At 38.2% G+C, this 20,210-nt stretch overlaps 1 protein-coding gene across 6 annotated transcripts in view; it reads left to right on the top strand.

Moving 5' to 3' along the window:
- The window catches only part of DTNB (dystrobrevin beta), a 233,980-nt gene that overhangs the window by 44,366 nt on the left and 169,404 nt on the right, over positions 1 to 20,210 (top strand). For 5 of the 6 annotated variants that reach the window (XM_061154961.1, XM_061154958.1, XM_061154960.1 and 2 more), the window contains exon 5: positions 20,084 to 20,169. The exons of the other annotated variant lie outside the window; for it this stretch is intronic. In XM_061154961.1, the coding sequence (XP_061010944.1) occupies positions 20,084 to 20,169 (86 nt within the window). The remainder of the gene's footprint in view (positions 1 to 20,083; positions 20,170 to 20,210) is intronic. 6 annotated transcript variants of the gene reach the window in all.

Raw genomic sequence — 20,210 nt, 5'->3', positions numbered from 1 at the left:
ACTGTCTAAGGAATGCTTCTTCTGATCCAAAAACCTTAGTAAAAACTGTTGCTCTGTGGTGAGTAAACAGTACCTTATCATGACACTGACTTGCTGAGTGCATCAATTCAGGGCCATGCAACACAATGTAAGAAACAGTATTTTTAAAGTCGGAAATAAAAACCATCAGTCAGTCAGTCAGTTCAATCCCTCAGTCATGTCCGACTCTTTATGACTCCATGAACTGCGGCACACCAGGCCTCCCTATCCATCACCAACTGCTGGAGTTTACCCAAACTCATGTCCATTGAGTCGGTGATGCCATCCAACCATCTCATCCTCTGTGGTCCCCTTCTCCTCCTGCCCTCAAATCTTTCCCAGCATCAGGGTCTTTTCAAATGAGTCAGCTCTTCGCATCAGATGGCCAAAGTATTGGAATAAAAACCATCTTACAACTTAAAAATGACAAGGCGGAGAGTATAAACTTTGATTCTGTAATTATATCAAATAAGTTAACTACTATGGCTAAAGATTAGAGGAGAAGGGAGAATGAAGAGATAGCAGAGGGAGAATGGGGAGACCAAAGGTAAGGGCAGAGGCACAGAGGTGTCCTAGGACACAGGAGGAGAAAGCTGGACACACACAGAAAGAGACAAAGGAAAACAACAGACGGTGAATCAGATGAAGACAGATCAGTAGAGGGCACACTGAAGAGAACTGGGAAAAATGAGAGGAGATGAATGAGTTAAGAAGAGTGAGGAATAACAGTATGACAGTGGTGACTTTGGTAATTCTCATGTCTGATGCATGGGCGTGGGCATCAGAGTAAATCATCAAATCTTTACTAATCTTGAAATCTTTATATGGTACAAGTTACTGAGTTAGCGCTCTGGAAACTTGAAATTGGCTTTCTTGTACCAAAACAAAAAGAAAAGGTCTGGCTTTCAAAATTTTATTTTTGAAAAATCAGGACATTCTGTTGTTGTGAGTGAAAGTCACTCAGTTGTGTCCGACTCTTTGCAACCCCATGGACCATACAGTTCATGGAATTCTCCAGACCAGAATACTGGAGTGGGTAGCCTTCCCCTTCCCCAGGGGATCTTCCCAACCCAGAGATCAAACCCAGGCCTCCCACATTGCAGGTGGATTCTTTACCAACTGAGCCACAACGGAAGCCCAAAATACTGGAGTGGGTAGCCTGTCCCTTCTCCAGTGGATCTTCCTGACCCAGGAATCGAACCAGGGTCTTCTGCATTGCAGGCGGATTCTTTACCAACTGATCTATTAGGGAATCCCATTTTATTGTTAAATAGTTCAAAAAGGAGTAGTCTCTTTATAGAATGGCCACTGTGTTACTTAGGCTGGAGAGTTCCTTTGATATGTAGAATTCATGTTGTTTTAATTGATCTTTTCAGACTTTTTCATTGCATAATTTCTCAGTGTTAAAATTTGCATGTACCAATTACTTAGTTATTAAATTCCCTCACCTCCAAACTCATAGTGAAAGTTTTGGTCACGTTATTTCTGATTATTATAATAAATTTTGAGACCTTAAAACAAACATATGGAGCAAACAGGATCTAAAACTTTCTCCATTAAGTGTATATACTTTCTTAGGAATTAGTTTTTTTGAAACTTAGGATTTAAAATACTTCACATGTGACAATTAAAAACATTGTAGAATGAAAAGAATAATATTATAAACTTCTGTTTGTAGGATTTAAGCTGTGAGGAACTAGCCGAAACATCCTGTGAGCCTCAGTTTTTCCTCTGTGAGATCTCGGTACCACAGTTACAGTACTGTAGTTACATGGTCTGGTCCAAAGGTACAAAAGGGTGGTGCTTTAAACAACATTTTTTTTTTTTCTTTGATAACAAGGATATCCAAATTCCCAGCGTGAAGGATCGGAAGCCTTCCTTACTCTTCTTCAGTTGAGCTGATTTAGAGTTTGTGGTTTATTAACCTTCTTTCTGTTTCCAGCCCCTGTAATAGTTCCACGTCTTCAGCTGTAAGCCGTAGGAAGCTTACTCAGATGGGCTTTTCTGGTAACCGGAGCACAGGCTCATATAACAGAGGAGCCAGAGACAGGCCAGCCCTGGATCGTGGTTGCCTCAGGGCCCTGGCTGCATTTCTTTATAGTGGTCTTGGCTTTGCCCACCTCTTCTATCACGTTTATCCTTCTGCTTCAGAAAATGCTTGCTAGCAGCTACTAAATGTTTCCGGTCAAGCCTAGGTAGGCAGAGAGAGCCAGTTTTCTTTCAACACCAAGCAGAAGTACTGGAGTCTCCCTCCAGAAATGTACATTTGGGCCAGTGTGTGTAAGTGTTAGGTGTTTTGTTTTGTTTTATTGTTTTTAGCTGGAACAAAGGATTTATGCCTTTAGGGCAGAGGTTAGTTAAATTCTCACCCTCAACCCTTGTTGCCTCATCATGGGGACAGTTGCACTGGATATAAAGGTGCTGACTACAGTGTTCACTACTAAATTCCTTGCAGTGCAGTGTAAACTTGTTCTGCTTCTTAAGTAGTCCTGCTCTCCATCCAGTCCTTAAACCTGAAACTGAGAGTCATTATAAGTCTTCCTCCTCCGTCAGCCCCAGCGTTCAGTCAGTTACCAAGTTCTTTCATTTCTGCCTCTTGAATAGCCTTCAAGGTCTATGAACTCCGGTAACGCTGAAGAAGCTGAAGTTGAGGTTTTATGAAGACCTACAAGACTTTTAGAACTAACAACCAAAAAAGATGTCCTTTTCATTATAGGGGACTGGAATGTGAAAGTAGGAAGTCAAGAAACACCTGGAGTAACAGGCAAATTTGGCCTTGGAGTATAGAATGAAGCAGGGCAAAGGCTAATAGGGTTTTGCCAAGAGAACGCACTGGTCATAGCAAACACCCTCTTCCAGTGACACAAGAGAAGACTTTACACATGACATCACCAGATGGCCAACACCGAAATCAGATTGATTATATTCTTTGCAGCCAGAGATGGAGAAGCTCTGTACAGTCGGCAAAAATAAGACCGGGAGCTGACTGTGGCTCAGGTCATGAACTCCGAATTGCCAAATTCAGACTTAAATTGAGAAAGTGGGGAAATCCACTAGACCATTCAGGTATGACCTTAATCAAATCCCTTATGATTATACAGTGGAAGTGAGAAATAGATTTAAGGGACTAGATCTGATAGACAGAGTGCCTGATGAACTGTGGACTGAGGTTTATGACATTGTACAGGAATCAAGACCATCCCCAAGAAAAAGAAATGCAAAAAAGCAAAATGACTATCTGAGGAGGCCTTACAAATAGCTGTGAAAAAAAGAGAAGTGAAAGCAAAGGAGAAAAGGAAAGATATACCCATTTGAGTGCAGAGTTCCAAAGAATAGCATGGAGAGATAAGAAAGCCTTCCTCAGTGATCAGTGCAAAGAAATAGAGGAAAATAATAGAATGGGAGACTAGAGATCTCTTCAAGAATATTTAGAGATATCAAGGGAACATTTCATGCAAAGATGGGCTCAGTAAAGGACAGAAATGGTATGGACCTAACAGAAGCAGAACATATTAAGAAGAGGTGGCAAGTATACACAGAAGAACTGTACAAAAAAGATCTTCACGACCCAGATAATCGTGATGGTGTGATCACTCACTCTAGAACCAGACATCCTGGAATGTGAAGTCAAGTGGGCCTTAGGAAGCATCACTGCGAACAAAGCTAGTGGAGGTGATGGAATTCCAGTTGAGCTATTTCAAATTCTAAAAGATGATGCTGTGAAAGTGCTGCACTCAATATGTCAGCAAATTTGGAAAAGTCAACAGTGGCCACAGGACTGGAAAAGGTCAGTTTTCATTCCAATCCCAAAGAAAGGCAATGCCAAAGAATGCTCAAACTACCACACAGATGCAGTCATCTCACCACTAGTAAAGTAATGCTCAAAATTCTCCAAGCCAGGCTTCAACAGTACGTGAACCGTGAACTTCCATATGTTCAAGCTGGTTTTAGAAAAGGCAGAGGATGAAGGAGGAAATGGCAACCCACTCCAGTATTCTTGCCTGGAAAAGTCCATGGACAGAGGAGCCTGGCGGGCTGCAGTCCATGGGGTTACATGACTGAGCATGTGTGCACGAGGATGGAGGGAGATGGGTTGGTAGCAATAAAGTGGTAGAACTAAAAAAAAAAAAAAAAGAAAAGGCAGAGGAACCAGAGATCAAATTGCCAACATCTGCTGGATCATCAAAAAAGCAAGAGAGTTCCAGAAAAACATCTGCTTTATTGACTGTGCCAAAGCCTTTGACTGTATGGATCACAATAAACTGTGGAAGAGATGGGAACACCAGACCACCTGACCTGCCTCTTGAGAAATCTGTATGCAGGTCAGGAAGCAATAGTAAGAACTGGACATGGAACAACAGACTGGTTCTAAATAGGAAAAGGAATATGTCAAGGCTGTATATTGTCACAATGCTTATTTAACTTATATGCAGAGTACATCATGAGAAATGCTGGGCTGGAGGAAGCACAAGCTGGAATGAAGATTGCCAGGAGACATATCAATAACCTCAGATATGCAGATGACACCACCCTTATGGCAGAAAGTGAAGAACTAAAGAGCCTTTTGATAAAAGTGAAGGAGGAGAGTGAAAAAGTTGGCTTAAAGCTCAACATTCAGAAAACTAAGATCATGGCATCCGGTCCCATCACTTCATGGCAAATAGATGGAGAAACAGTGGAAACAGTGGCTGACTTTATTTTTTTGGGCTCCAAGATCATTGTAGATAGTGATTGCAGCCATGAAATTAAACGATGCTTGCTCCTTGGAAGGAAAGTTATGACCAACCTAGACAGCATAGTAAAAAGCAGAGACATTACTTTGTCAACAAAGGTCTGTCTGGTCAAGGCTATCCAAGTCATCTATGGATGTGAGAGTTGGACTATAAAGAAAGCACAGAAGAATTGATGCTTTTGACCTGTGGTGTTGGAGAAGACTCTTGAGAGTCCCTTGGACTGCAAGGAGATCCAGCCAGTCCATCCTAAAGGAGATCAGTCCTGGGTGTTCATTGGAAGGACTGATGTTGAAGCTGAAACTCCAATACTTTGGCCCCTGATGGGAAGAGCTGACTAATTTGAAAAGACCCTGATGCTGGGAAAGATTGAGGGCAGGAGGAGAAGGGGACGACAGAGGATGAGATGGTTGGATGACATCACCGACTCAACGGACATGGGTTTGGGTAGACTCTGGGAGTTGGTGATGGACCGGGAGGCCTGGCGTGCTGCGGTTCATGGGGTCGCAAAGAGTCAGACACGACTGAGTGACTGAACTGAAGTGAACAATGAACTCCCCATCCCCATTACTACATCCCACACCTCTGATATCATCTTTTGCCTGTACCACTGCTATAGCTTCTGATTTTTTTTTTTTTTTTTGCATATACTCTTTTTGCCCTCATTCATAGAAACATCAAGAACCCACCAATCCACTATCTATCCCAGGAACTTGAACATAAACATTTTGACAATTATTTTCATTTATCTCTTGTAACCATCCCACTGACCTAACTAAGGTGAACCCTGTCCTAATTTTGTGTTATCATTTCCTTGTTTCTTAAAAAAAAAAAAACAATTTTTTCACATTTATGGACATAGAATGTTATTTAATTTGAAATATTTTTGCAATTATAAAAAGAGTGCCATGCCGATGTACTATTATGTTATTTTTTTTTCACCCAGTAATACATTTTAAAGATTCATTCATGTTGCATTTATCTATAGTTCAGTTATTTTAACTGGCATAAAACATTCTGTTGTATTTCTATACTAATGTGGTGTTTTCTAGATATTTGCTCTAAGAAAGAACACTGCTTGAATATTTTTATACATGTTTCATGGTACATTGTCCAGATGTTTTGCTTGGTTCTAAACTGAGGCATAGTATTGCTGAGCTGTGGGTTATTTGAAAGTTCAGCTTTGAACTGAATTGATATTTATTTATTTTAAATATTTATTTATTCATTTATCTGGGTACACTGGGTCTTAATGGTAGCACGTAAACCCTTAGTTGTGGCATGTGGGATCTAGTTTCCTGACCAGGGATCGAACCCCGGCCCCCTGCATTGGGAGCTTGAAGTCTCAGCCACTGCACCATCAGGGAACTGATTTTTAGAAAGTATCAAATGATTCTTTCAAACTGTGCTAGGAAGTAGGAGATCTTTTTGATTCACATTTTGTAAGCCTTAGAATTCTCAGACTTCTTGGTTTGTTAGTTTTGTTGTTTTTCACCCTCTCCTACAGCTTCAAGCTTCCATCAGGAGTTATTTTCTGTCTGCCTGAAGAACACCCTTTGATTCCTTTCTGCAAGTCAGATTGTGACACATTGTCTTAATTTTTGTTTGAAATTTTCATGTTCATACTTGAAGAATATTTTCATCTGGTATATGAGTTTTGGTTGACAATTTTTTCTTTCAACATTTTAAGAATATTGTTCTAGTATTTTTGTAGCTTCTGTTATTTCTGATGAGAAATCGACAGTGAATGTAGTTTTAGTTGCTTTGATGGTAATCTGTCAATTTCATTTGCAACTCTTAAGATTGTTTTTTTTCCCTTTTCTTTTTTCTTTTGGTCTTCAGCAATATTACCATGATGCCAAATGCATCATTCTTACATTCCTTAAATAGCAATAAGCAGAGTTTTTTTTTTTTAAGATCTGGGCTTTTAATCCAATATCTAGATTCCCTATGGTTCTTTTTGTACTGTTTGCTGTTTCTGGTATTCATTCTTGTTGTCTTATTTCCTTTTTGGCTTATTAGTTTTTATTATGTGAGAAACATATTGCAAAATTTTAAAATTTTTATTATGTATCAGACATTATATTTTAAAATATTTTTCAGCAATACTTTGAGGCCTAGGATAATGTTTTCCTCCAGAGAGGGTTTCTGTTTGCTTTTGCCAGGTGCCTGGAGACCCTAACAGTCCAGAGGCACCCGATTTCAGTTTCCAGTTCAGCCCATGTGAGGCCCCTTGTCACTTCTGCACACTAGTGGTCTAGGTGCAGCCTTTGAGCTTTCAATCCAGAGTAATGGGAGAAGGATAGGCATTTTCATCAGGATTCAGCATTTCACATATCTCTTCCAGCTCCTTAATACTTTCAGAATTACTACTCTGTAATTCAGCCTTTCTGAGCTCTCCTCTGAAAACAGAAAATTTCTTGCATGGAAAAAGTGGTTTCAACCATTGCCCTCCCCTCCCTGGTCATCCAACTCCTTTGCATTAGGTGACTCAGTTATTAGTCCTCATTTTCATTCAGAGAGATTAAAAAAATTTTTTCCCCCATCTTTTCTACTCAGAGGATGAGGTCATCAGAATAAACTGATATGTCATTGCCAAATATTTCCTCCGTTTTTATTTATTATTTCAGAATGTTGTCAGATTTACTTCTGTCTCTTATTGTTTCTCATATATGCTTCAGTTCTTTGACTTTTTCTGCCTCCTATTGAAAGAGTTTTATCAGTCTGCACTTCTCCTCATTAATTTGTTCTTTGTTTAGAGCTGTTTTACTGTTTGTCCCATTTATTATGTTATTTTTCAGTTAACTGTATTTTTCAAACCTAGTATATCTGATTGATTCTTTTATGTGATTTGTAGTTCTTATTTCATTATTATTAGTTTCAGGTATATAACATAATGGTTTAATATTTGTATATTGTAAAATGATCACCACAATAGGTCTAGTTAACATCTATCACCATACATAGTTAGAAAAATTTTTTTTCTTCTGATGAAAACTTTTAAGATCTCTCTTAGAAATTTTCAGATATACAATACAGTGTTTTAAATTGTGGTTACCATGCTGTATGTTACATCCCCATGACTTATTTATTTTATACCTGAAAGTTTGTACCTTTGACCCCCTGTCCCATTTTGCCCACCCTCCACACCTTGCTTCTGGCAACCACCAGCCTGTTCTCTCTATCTCTGAACCGGAGATTTCTTTTTTTTTAATCAACAGATTACACATAAAAGTGAGATCATATGATATTTGTCTTTACCCATCTGACTTATTTCACTTAGCATACTGCCCTCGAAGTCCATCCATATTGCAAATGCAAGATTACCTTCTTTTTTATGACTAATATTTCATTGTGTTTGTATGTATGTGTATATATATGTCTTTGTGTATATATTTATATACATACATATACACCATATTTTCTTTATTCTATTCATATACTGCTTGACTCCTAGATTGCTTCCATGTCTTGGCTGTTGTAAATAATGGTTCACTGAACAGATAGGTGCATATATCTTTGAGTTAGTGTTTTCATTTTCTTCCGATAAACTCCCAGAAGTAGAATTTCTGGATCATGTGGTAGTTCTATGTCTAAATTTTTCAGGAACTTCCATACTGTTTTCCATAGTGGCTGCACCTGTTTACATTCCTACCAGCAGCGCACAAGAGTTCCATTTTCTCTGCATCCTCATCAATATCCCATTATGGTTTTAATTTTCATTTCCCTGAAAATATGTTTTCATATGTGTCTTTAACATATTTATTATGTTTATTTTTAAATTCCTAGTCCATTTGCTCTAATACTTTTGAAACTAATGTAAGTTGTCTTGTTTGTTGATTTTTTTCTTTTTTTTTTTTTTTAAGATAGTTGTACCCCTGAATCCAAGGAGTCATTTTGGGTTGGATATTTGCAGTAGATGTGGGAAAATTATGGACATGTAGGCTGGAGTGTCCACATACGGATATGGTTCTTCAAAGTATGGGGTGTGTTGGAGGTGGCAGGAAAAGGGGGCCAAATTCTCCTGATGTGGGAGCATCAAGTATCTGCATCCGAGATGGTGAATTTGACTTTCCAGGTCATTTTGAAGGTATATTAGTCATTGTACAGAGATAGAGCATATTTTAATGAATAATCTATTGGCTTGATTGATAGTTGTAGTATTTCGATATATGTATATGGGCCTCTTTTTGTAATCATATTGCTTTAGGGGGAGGCCTGGTACCAGCTATTGATTGAACCATAATGGTTCCTTTTCTTTTTTTTTAAAGATTTTTTGATATGGACCATTTTTAAAGTCTTTATTGAATTTGTTACAATATTGCTTCTATTTTATGTTTTGGGTGGTTTTTTTTTTTTTTTTTTGACCATGAGGCATGTGGTATCTTAGCTTACTGACCAGAGATCAAACTCACAGCCCCTGCAGTGGAAGGCGAAGTCTTAACCACTAGACTGCTAGGGAAGTTCAGAGTCATTGTGATTTCTGATAGATTATTTTCTAGAACACTTACCTCATTTTGAACTGATGGTCTAAACTTTTATAGTTTAAACCTGATAGGAGATTCTTCTTGGATAATTATCATATTCTATGTTTTCCTCTTGTCAGAAGGAAAAATGTTTTATAATGACTTCCTAAGAAATTCCTTTACGCTTTACCTGACTATTGAACCTTATCTTCCTTCTTATTTTTTAATCAAGATTTGTTTTGTAAATGAGTCGCTGACCTTCACCAAAACGAGATACAGTGAAATTCCACCTTTAATGGAACAAACCTGTTAAAAAAATCATATATCTAATGAAACTAGGCTTGGATAAAATCTTCAAAGCATATCTACTAAACATATCAGTGAAAGGCCCAGGGTTATTGTTTACCATCTAGAATAACTGTAGAAAACACTCTTTCAAATTTGAGCAATCTGAAGATTCCTTTAGGCTAAAGACTTTGATACAGATAATTTATGATGAATTTTATATGAAAAACATTTCTCTGTGGTTTGGAAATATGGCTGAAAACCATGTAAAAATCTTGTTTTAGCAGTTTAATTTCAATATATTAAAAGTTTCCATAGTTCCCTTTTAATACTGGATGCCAGAAAATGAAGCAATATAAATACAAAAAAGCAAGACCAAACTAGTTCACTTTAAATAAAAACAAATGTATTCCTTAAGTTCTGAATGTGCCTAGCACATTTATGGAATGGACATTGCTGAAAAAGGATATTATTAGGTTATAGTCTTCCCCATTAGTGATTTTTAAACAAAGGTACAATTTCCTGGGAGACACAAACATTTCATTTATTTATGTACAGTCTTTACTGATATCTCTGCCTGTTCTTTGATGGATTCAGGATGACAGGGGAAAGCCAAGTTAAATTGGAGAGAATTAGTGCTGGATAGGAAGCTTTTGATGCCCTCGATAGTAGCCTATTTAGCTTCTAGAAGAGCTGCTGCTGCTGCTACTGCCGCTATAGACGGCAGCCCACCAGGCTCCCCCATCCCTGGGATTCTTCAGTCAAGAACACTGGAGTGGGTTGCTGTTTCCTTCTCCAATGCATGAAAGTGAAAAGTGAAAGTGAAGTCGCTCAATCGTGTCTGACTCTTAGCGACCCCATGGACTGCAGCCTACCAGGCTCCTCCGTCCATGGGATTTTCCAGGCAAGAGTACTGGAAAAAAAAAAAAAAAAAAAGAGTACTGGAGTGGGGTGCCATTGCCTTTACTGCCTAGAAGAGCTAAGGTTAGTTAATTCTTCTAATTCTTAGAAGATCTGACCATAGCTTTTTCAGGATATTTCCAGGGGATGGTGAAGAATGAGCTGGGCTTTTGAATGTTTTATAAAGGTGAAATCCTAAGGGGAAACCTGTTGCAAAATGGAGAAAAACAGTCGCTTTGGTGGCAGAGGAGGAGTGGAGCCGTGTGTCCACACGGCACCGTCTGCCCTGTACGATACTGCTGTGGATTGTGTGCATTATGTGATGTGATGGGTAGTGTGACCCCCGAAGCCAGTTCACTGAACCCTAGTCTAAGTGCTTGGTGACAGAATTACTTTGAAGTTCATTTGTTTTTCTACCCATCACTTCCTTGCTCTCTAAATTTTAAAGCTTTTGTTGTCTCTCAAGAGAATTCGAGCATTTGTACAAATTTTCAGACAGTACTCTGATTTCAGGATATGCAGACCTGCAAAAGTCTTGACCATTAGCTAAAAAATAAATTTCAGATAAAAAAATTGTGAGGGGGGAGGTTGTTATTTTGGTTTTCATTTTATTTTTTTCTTTTTATCCTTTTTTTTTTTTAAAAGAAAAGGCAAGAGGAATACTTTTTCCGAGGGTTGCTTTTTCTTTGCCTTTGTTTTTCCCTGAAAGTAAGGAGAGCAGAAATAACAGAGGAACTTCTCCAGGCCATTCAAAACTCACCTCTAAAGTAATCTGATGAAGACACTATTTTCATCATGTAACCTCCCACCTTGGAAACACTCAAAGATTCATCTGGTTTTTGAATGAAGCTTTACTCCTCAGTTAGGTCTGATGCTGTATGTGTGTGTGCTCAGCCGTTCAGTCATGTCTGACTCTTTGCGCCCCGTGAACTGTATTGCCCACCAGGGTCCTCTGTCCATGGCACTTCCCAGGCAAGGATACTGGCATGGGTTGCCATTTGTTTCTCCAGGGGATCTTCCTGACCCAGGGATCGAACCCGCATCTCTTGTGTCTCCCTCATTGGCAGGCAGATTCTTTACCACTAGTGCCACCTGGCAAGCCCTGTGCTATCAGTCCTTAATTCCATACTCACACCAAGCTCTAATTAATATACTTGAGGCACTATTCAGTTTTCCGATATGGCATCCTCATTTCTTGTCTCCATGCATTTTGGTTGGTCTTCTGCCCACCACCCCCTCCCCATCCCTGGTTTTTACCCACCCTATAGCCTTTCCTGTTATCAGCAATTCTATTCTCATCCCTATGAGGACTTGTCATGCTTGCCTAGATCATTATTTTGAGTTTCAATTATATAATGCTCTCAACTGCTTCATAATTATACAAATAAGATTGAAAGTCCTTGAGAGCAGAGATTCTACCTTTTATTTCTGCAATGCTGGATTCTTAATAAATATTTGTAAAATTGAAATGAAAATTAACAGGCATTCTGATTGTGATAAATTTGAATAATACTCTGTGTTGATTTTACTTGATTAAGCTATTTGACATTTGCCAAATAGATTCTTGATTTGCCATTGATTATTGCATGATACATTCACAGTGAAGTTTTGTAAATGAAGATTAATTGGAAAAATACGAGTTTTTGAAAATCCAGGAGAAATGCTCTTATTACTCTTAGTTAGCTATGTGCGATAATTGGACTGGTAATAGTGTTTCTGAAGTAGAAGTCTATTTTATGCAAGAATACTAATTTATGGTTGGCAGCATTTACAGTTGTTTGCCGAAGATGTAAAAACAGCTTGTTTTCTTAAGTAAAAAGTGCTCCCTGTAGTCCTGTTTTCGAAAGTATTAATTTGAATAACAAACTCTTATTAGATAGTGCAAAGCTATCGACAACCATTCGATTTGGGTTAGTTTAAGTATCCAAAAATTTGAGACTTTACTAAACTGAAATGAGCAAATTCCCATGCAGAAGGCACAGGTGAGGAGTGCAGAGACTTCTTAAGGTACCTGCATGTTAAAACGTAAGTGTTTATTCAGGGTGACTCACTGTCTGCTTAGCTTGGCGCAGAGCTCATTGCAGTGTTGTCTCAGTGTTGGATAAGAACTCTTTTTAGAAGTCATGTGCATGGTTTACTGTCAGACTGTTAAAATGATTGGTCTGTGGAGCTGAATCATCCAGGGAAGTCTGAGAATGAGAGTCATCATGTTCCTTATTGGTGGGGGGGGGTGTTTCCCAGAGGGATTCTGTGTGGGTGAGGTTAAAATAACACATTTCCTCTCCCCTGTCATCCTCAACACATATTACCTGTTTCATCTTTCATTTTAGCATCTTTCTATAGGGGTTCATATTCAGTATTAATTGTGTTATACCTTAAGTATTGACCTATTAATCAACTTTCCAGCTAGGCCAGATTTTAAATGAGTCACATTTTTTGGGTGATGAAACCAGGTTAAAAATCTTTCCAGATCTTGTCTGAAGAGAACTGATCCTGGTATGAACTTGGACTTGACTTTGGAAGTACTGAAAACGTGGTTGTTGGTGAGGTTATATGCTAAGGGCAGGGGACTGTTCAGTTTTAAATGTAACTTGATCAGGGTTTATGGATTAAATTCAGATGTCTGGTGGGAAGGATCAAGAATGAGATTTTTCCAGGAAGAAGGAATCAGTCAGATAAAGGGCAGAGTCCTAAGGGATCAGGCTGCTAAGTGAGTGCGACTTCTCTCCACTGCCTCTAATTGCAGAGGAAAAAATGCAGAGCTCTAACCAAACACTGCACAAGTAAAAGCGACACCTTCCCTTTGCAGTGTTTGGGGGCAGTTACAGGAAGTTGTTAGGCTGAAAGTAGGCCTAGAGGTTTCAGTGCCAAGAAAAGCATTCAGAGCAAGGAGTAAATGCTGAAGTTTGGCCACAAAGCAAATACTTGAGAGGAGGGAGCTAACTTTTTTTTTTTTTTTGAAGAAAAGTAAAAATAATGTGATTTGAGGAAGTAAGAATTGTGAGACTACCCCTGCATTTATTTTATTGGATAACTATTTCTTCATGCTTTTATATTTAGATTTTTATATGTCTCTTTAATAAGTATTTATAAAGTATCTTTAAATATATCATTTTTTAACTTGCTTATAGTAATACTTGCTTTTGAAGAGTGAATAAATTTTATGGTAGTTCAAACTGTGAACCTAAAGTTGTAAGCATTATAAGTGGGGGAGATTCATAATTTGACCCCACCTCTACCATTCCCAGAGTACACAGTTACGTGCTTATAAACAGGTTCCTAAACATAAAGGCTGTGAAGAGAAGCGAAAAGAAAAGGAAAGAAGGAAAGATATACCCATTTGAGTGCAGAGTTCCAAAGAATAGCAAGAAGAGATATGAAAGCCTTCCTCAGTGATCAGTGCAAAGAAATAGAGGAAAACAATTTCTATTGGGAAAGACTAGAGATCTCTTTAAGAAAATTAGAGATACCAAGGGAACATTTCATGCAAACATGGTCTCAGTAAAGGACAGAAATGGTATGGACCTAATAGAAGCAGAAGATGTTAAGAAGAGGTGGTAAGAATACACAGAAGACCTATACAAGAAAGATCTTCACTACCCAGATAATCACGATGGTGTGATCACTCACACTCAGCTAGAGCCAGATATCCTGGAATGTGAAGTCAAGTGGGCCTTAGGAAGCATCATTATGAACAAAGCTAGTGGAGGTGATGGAATTCCAATTGAGCTGTTTCAAATCCTAAAAGATGATGCTGTGAAAGTGCATTACTTTGCTAGTGTGTGAGATGGGTGCAATTGTGTGGTAGTTTGAGCATTCTTTGACGTTGCCTTTCTTTGGGATTGGAATGAAAACTGACCTTTTCTAGTCCTGTGTCCACTGTTGAGTTTTCCAAATTTGCTGGCATATTGAGTACAGCACTTTCACAGCATCATCTTTTAGGATTTGAAATAACTCAACTGGAATTCCAACACCTCCACTAGCTTTGTTCAAAGTGATGCTTCCTAAGGCCCACTTGAATTTGCATTCCAGGATATCTGGCTGTAGGTGAGTGATCACACCATTGTGATTATCTGGGTCATGAAGATCTTTTTTGTACAGTTTTTCTGTGTATTCTTGCCACCTCTTCTTAATATCTTCTGCTTCTGTTAGGTCCATACTGGTTGGATGCATATTAAAATGACATGAGAACCTTTTGAAAGTACCAAGAACAGGGGGGGTTTTAGGCATCTGAATAGTATCTTTATTCTCATGCCTTATTGGGATTTGTATGGGTTTAGAAAGCTAAGGAAGTATGAAGAATTAGCCTGTTGATTTTTAGAAAAATATCCCTATGGTGAATTTGAGATTGTATTGAATCACAATAGGATTCTGATCCATTTATGGAGAATTAACATTTTAAAATAAGCAATGAGTCTTTTGTTTCATGAATGTGGTGTAATTGTTTACATTTTCTTTTATTTCTTTCATCAATATTGTGTAGTTTTCAGCATACAAATCTTGAACATATATTTTTTAAAAATTATCTGCATTTTCATATTTTCTTGCTATTGTATTTCCAATTATCTTTTGCTGATTTATAGAAATTTGAATTTTCTGTGTTGGCCTTGTATACTGCAACCTTGCTAAAAGTCCTTTATTATAGTATTTTGGTATGTTCTATACATTTTTTTTCTGGTGGGTTCTTTGGGATTTTTTTATTCAGAAGGTCATATTGTCTGGAGAAGATACAGTTGTATTTTTGAACTTTGAATCTCTGTGCATTTATATTTTTTCTTGCTTTATTGCAGCAGCTGGGTTCTTTAATGTGGTATTGCATTCTAACAGTGAAAGCAGTCACCCTTGACTTGTTCTTGATATGAGGGAAAAAACACTTAATCTTTCATCATCAAGTATGATGTTACCAGCAGGGATTATTTTTTGAAGGTGCGCACTGAGGAAGTGCTTTTTTCCCCCTGGTTTTCTGAGAGTATTTATCAGGAATGGATGTTGAGTATTATTATATGTACCTATTTGGATGATCATAGGGGTTTTCTCTTTACATTGATTGATTTTCAAATGTCAAACTAGTGTCACATCACTGGGATAAAGCCCCCTGGATTGTGATTTTTAATTCACTTTTATTTATTGCTACATTAAGTTTGCTCACATTTTGTTGAAGATTTTGTATCTGTGGTCACAAGAGATACTGACTTGCTATTTTCTTTTTTTTTTGATCCTTGGTGAAAGTGAAGGAGGAGAGTGAAAAAGTTGGCTTAAAGTTCAACATTCAGAAAACAAAGATCATGGCATCTGGTCCCATCACTTCCTGGGAAATAGATGGGGAAACAGTGGAAACAGTGTCAGACTTTATTTTGGGGGGCTCCAAAATCACTGCAGATGGTGATTGCAGCCATGAATTTAAAGGCGCTTACTCCTTCGAAGGAAGGTTATGACCAACCTAGATAGCATATTTAAAAGCAGAGTCATTACTTTGCCAACAAAGGTCCATCTAGTCAAGGCTATGGTTTTTCCAGTGGTCTTGTATGGATGTGAGAGTTGGACGGTGAAGGCTGAGTGCCGATGAATTGATGCTTTTGAACTGTGGTGTTGGAGAAGACTCTTGAGAGTCCCTTGGACTGCAAGGAGATCCAACCGGTCCATCCTAAAGGAGATCAGTCCTGGGTGTTCATTGGAAGGACTGATGCTGAAGCTGAAACTCCAGTACTTTGGCCACCTCATGTGAAGAGCTGACTAATTTGAAAAGACCCGGATGCTGGGAAGGCTAGAGGGCAGGAGGAGAAAGGGACTATAGGATGAGATGGTTGGATGGCATCACTGACTCGATGGACATGGGTTTGGGTAGACTCCGGGAGTTGGTGATGGACTGGGAGGCCTTGGAGTGCTGCAATTCATGGGATCGGAAAGAGTTGGACCCCACGACTGAGGGACTGAACTGAACTGCTTTAAGTGTTTTTGTTGTCAGAAGAATGCTGGCCTCATAAAAGAATTGGTACATGTTCCGTCCTTTTTTACTCTCTGAAAGAGAGTAGAAATGCAATTATTTCTTCTTTAAATGTTTAGAATTTGCCAGCTCTCTGAATAAAGAGCTTTATTTTTTAGAAGGCTTAAAGATACAGATTCGATTTCCATAATGGATATGGGTCTATTCCAGCCACGTATTTATTCTTGAGCAAGCTTTAATGGTTTGCATTTTTCAAGGAGTAGCTTGTATTGTCCAGTTCATCCAAGTTGTTGAATTTATGGACATAAAGTTTTAGTAATATTTCCTTATTATTTTTGTAATAGCTAGAGAGTCTCTGCTAATACCCCTTCTTTCATTTTTGATATTGGTAATGTGTGTCTTCTCTTTTTTTTCTTAGTCAGTCTGGCTAGAGGTTTATCGGTGTTACTGGTTTATTCAAAGAACCAGCTTTTGGTTTCATTGATTTTCTTTATTGGTTTTCAGTTTTCAATTTCACTGATTTTTGCTCTTACTCATTATTTTTTTCCTTTTGCTCATTTAGGGTTTAATTTGCTGTTCTTTTCCTAGTGTCATTTGTTGGAAGCTTAGTTTATTGGCTTAACAACCTCCTCTTCTAGACGAAACATTTATTATTTATAAAGTGAAAAGTGCCCACTCTTTCATTGCTTTCCTTTGGCTGCTTGCTTTTGACCCTAGATGCAACTGTAATTTTTTCAGTATCCTTTCAGATACTGATAGATAGTTTATATGTATACAGGTATGTGAGAATATTGTTTCTACTGTCTCTTTTTTAACATAATTGCTAGATTTCATTCTAGCAATTATTTTGTTCAGTGCCTTGCTTTGCTTTTTCACTTAGTAGTCTATCTTTGATATAATTCTCTATCTTTCATATGTGTTTTCATTCTTTTTTATGGTAGCCTAATAGCCAGTCTTCTATTAAGAGACATGTAAAGATGGGGCCAGAACCTTGGGGTTTTTACTATTTTTTACATTTTGTTATGGAAATTCTCATTATGGAAAATTTTATGCATTGCAGTTTAAGTATCTTAAATGTTTTTTAGCCTGTATTTTTCCTTTTCATCTTTCTCTCCCTTAAACCATTAGCTTTGTCCAATAATGGTGACCCTCAGTCTCCCAGGATTCACTTTTTAAGAGTTTTTATTCAGAAATAGAAAACACCTATGGAAAAATAGCTAAAACAAAGTACAGTTTAATGAATTGGTCTAAAGCAAATATCCATATAAACACTCCAGCGGCCAAGAAATAAGATGTTGTCAGCACCCTGGAAGAACCCCTTTCTGTGTTACAATTCCTCTCTCTCCCCCCAGAGATAATCAGAATCCTGATTTCTGTGGAAATCTCTTCTGAGATTCATTTTTACTTTCCCTTATGGAATTTCCTGGGTATTCTTACATCATGCAGTCTGTGTCTGCAGAAAATGTTTTGATCACATTTACATTAAAAATGTCATCAGCTGTGCAGCAAAGCTTGACTTTTCTGTGGGGAAGTGCTTGCTCTCCATCCTTTCCTGCGGGCCATCAGACTTGCTTACTCTTGCTTTGAGCTTCCGGAATGTTTTGTTTAGTCATCTTTCTGAGCCCCTTCGGGATGGAGGCTGCATTCATCAGAGTTCTTAGTTGTAAGCAGTAGGAATCATTTCTGGCTAATTCCTTAAAAGGATATGGGCGAGCCCTCAGCTTTCTAAGTAGGGTCAGGAAAGTAGACTTGAAGACCACGCTGCCAGGAACAGAGCTCAAAATCATAGCACATAAGTGGTCTCAGGAAGCACCTCTGCCACCAGGCTGGGCATGGATATTGCTGTTTGTGCTCCAGACAGCACTGATGATGGACTGTGTGCCCCCGTGACAGTCCCTCTCTCTGCTCTCAGACACTGCGTGTAACTGCTCCTCCTGTCGCCATCCTCGCTGGGTGGATTCTTGGGAGTTCTTTCTTCTGCAGGTTGTTTTCTATTTGACGTCTAGAGCTGATGCATCTTATTAGTGGAGCTTGTGTTATGTGCCCCTGTCTTAATTTCAAAGAAAGATGGGAAAACACATATTTTTGTTTTTTTCTTTCTCTCTTCGTACTTTGGTAGTGGGAAATATACATGTTGCATAAGGTAGGGTGTACGTTAATGTAGGCTCAGCATTTGGATGGTCAGGAACCAAAAAGAGATGTCCACTGTAGAAGTCTGTATCAGAAATCTATTACTTTTAAGCCAGTTTATGTTCTTTCTAGCCACTTACGTTGCTTGTATAATGCAATGTATGTTTGACATGGGAATGTTCCTTATTTCCAGATAATAATATTGCCAGGTACGGTATAAGACATGGACCAGAATCTGTATTCTGATGAACTATATATTTTAAAAACTCCATTCTAATTTTAGCTGGTTTTAGAGAATTCCTGTTTTATCTTATTAGATGTAATAGTTAAAATCAGACTGTAACAAGCATTTGTGTCCTGGCAGTATTTTCACTGAGAATTTTCTAGGTTATCGACCCTTTACTTTTTTTCCAGGTATGATCTTATTGTTTACAAAAAGTTTTGGAAAATAGGAGACACTATGTTAGAATTGGTAAATATGATAGGTGGACATATGATTTTCAAAACCAAGATGATACAGTTCTCATTATTGCAACGGTATTTTACTCTAAGTTACTATGACACTTTGTAAGCACAAGCTTCATAAAATTAACACAAAAATGGGACTTCCAAAAAAAAAAGAGGGACTTCCCTGGTGGCCCAGTGGCTAAGACTACATGCCCCCAGTGCAGGAAGCATAGGTTTGATCCCTGGTTGCAGAACTAAAATCCCACATGTGTGGTGTGGCCAAAAAGGAAGAAGATGCTGTTCTTCTGTAAACTTTTAAAAAAATTAACACAAAAGCCCATTATATTTGTCATTTTATATATATGACTTAAAAATCCAGCTACTGAAGTTTTCATCTTCTCTGAAACCAGGGCATAGTTGAATGGTTGAAGCAGTGGCCACAGGGCTTGCTTGGGGCCTTGCTGATATTGTCCTGGTTGCGCAGGTGGTGTACAGCTTTCCTTAGAGTAGTTCACTCACGTTCTACATTTCATCTTTCTAGTTCCTGCAGAAGAGTTCATGTCCCTGTCCCTTCTCCTTCACTTTTCTCACATTGGTGATAGGAGAAGATGTGACACAGATGTCTCAGATGAGCTTCTAAGAATAAACACATGGTAACGTAAAGGCTGTTACAGAAAAACAAATAGAGATAAATGTACTAGAAAATCTTTATAGCAGTATGCATCCTGTTTCCTTAGTACAAAGCAATAAACTGTTGTTATAATATCCTGATGGGAGGACACATCTTTGAATCACTGTTTGAACCAGGTAGGGCCTCAAGTTTGAATACTCAAAACACTTCAGCTGTGGATTTGATACATTAAGGTGGCGGGATGTTTATTTCAGGTTCTGTCCATTTGGCCTTTGCCTAGAAATCCAATAGAAGTTGTTTAACAGGGTGTTTCTAAACTTATTTCCAAATAAACTAGTTTGAACAATTTTCACATAGCATATGTGAAGCCTTAATTCTATAAAGGAAAAGCAAGAATACAAGGTTTCTAAATGTGGTAATATTGTAACGTAAGTGCAGGAATCAATTTACTGGTTGCTTGATATTTAGTGATGCGTTTGATTGCTTTTGTGGTTCCAGATAGCAATTATTTCTAATATAATTTATTTTGCAGTGAGGGCCGAGGCAAGTTGACGGTATTTTCAGTTAAAGCTATGTTAGCAACCATGTGTGGTGGAAAAATGCTGGACAAATTGAGATGTAAGTATTTTTATATTATTTGAAAGATTCTGTTTTCAAAT

Source organism: Dama dama, chromosome 11 (assembly GCF_033118175.1).
Source record: "Dama dama isolate Ldn47 chromosome 11, ASM3311817v1, whole genome shotgun sequence".
Taxonomy (NCBI): Eukaryota; Metazoa; Chordata; class Mammalia; order Artiodactyla; family Cervidae; genus Dama; species Dama dama.
The sequence above is the reverse complement of the archived record's forward strand: the minus strand, read 5'-3'. Positions and strand labels throughout refer to the sequence as shown.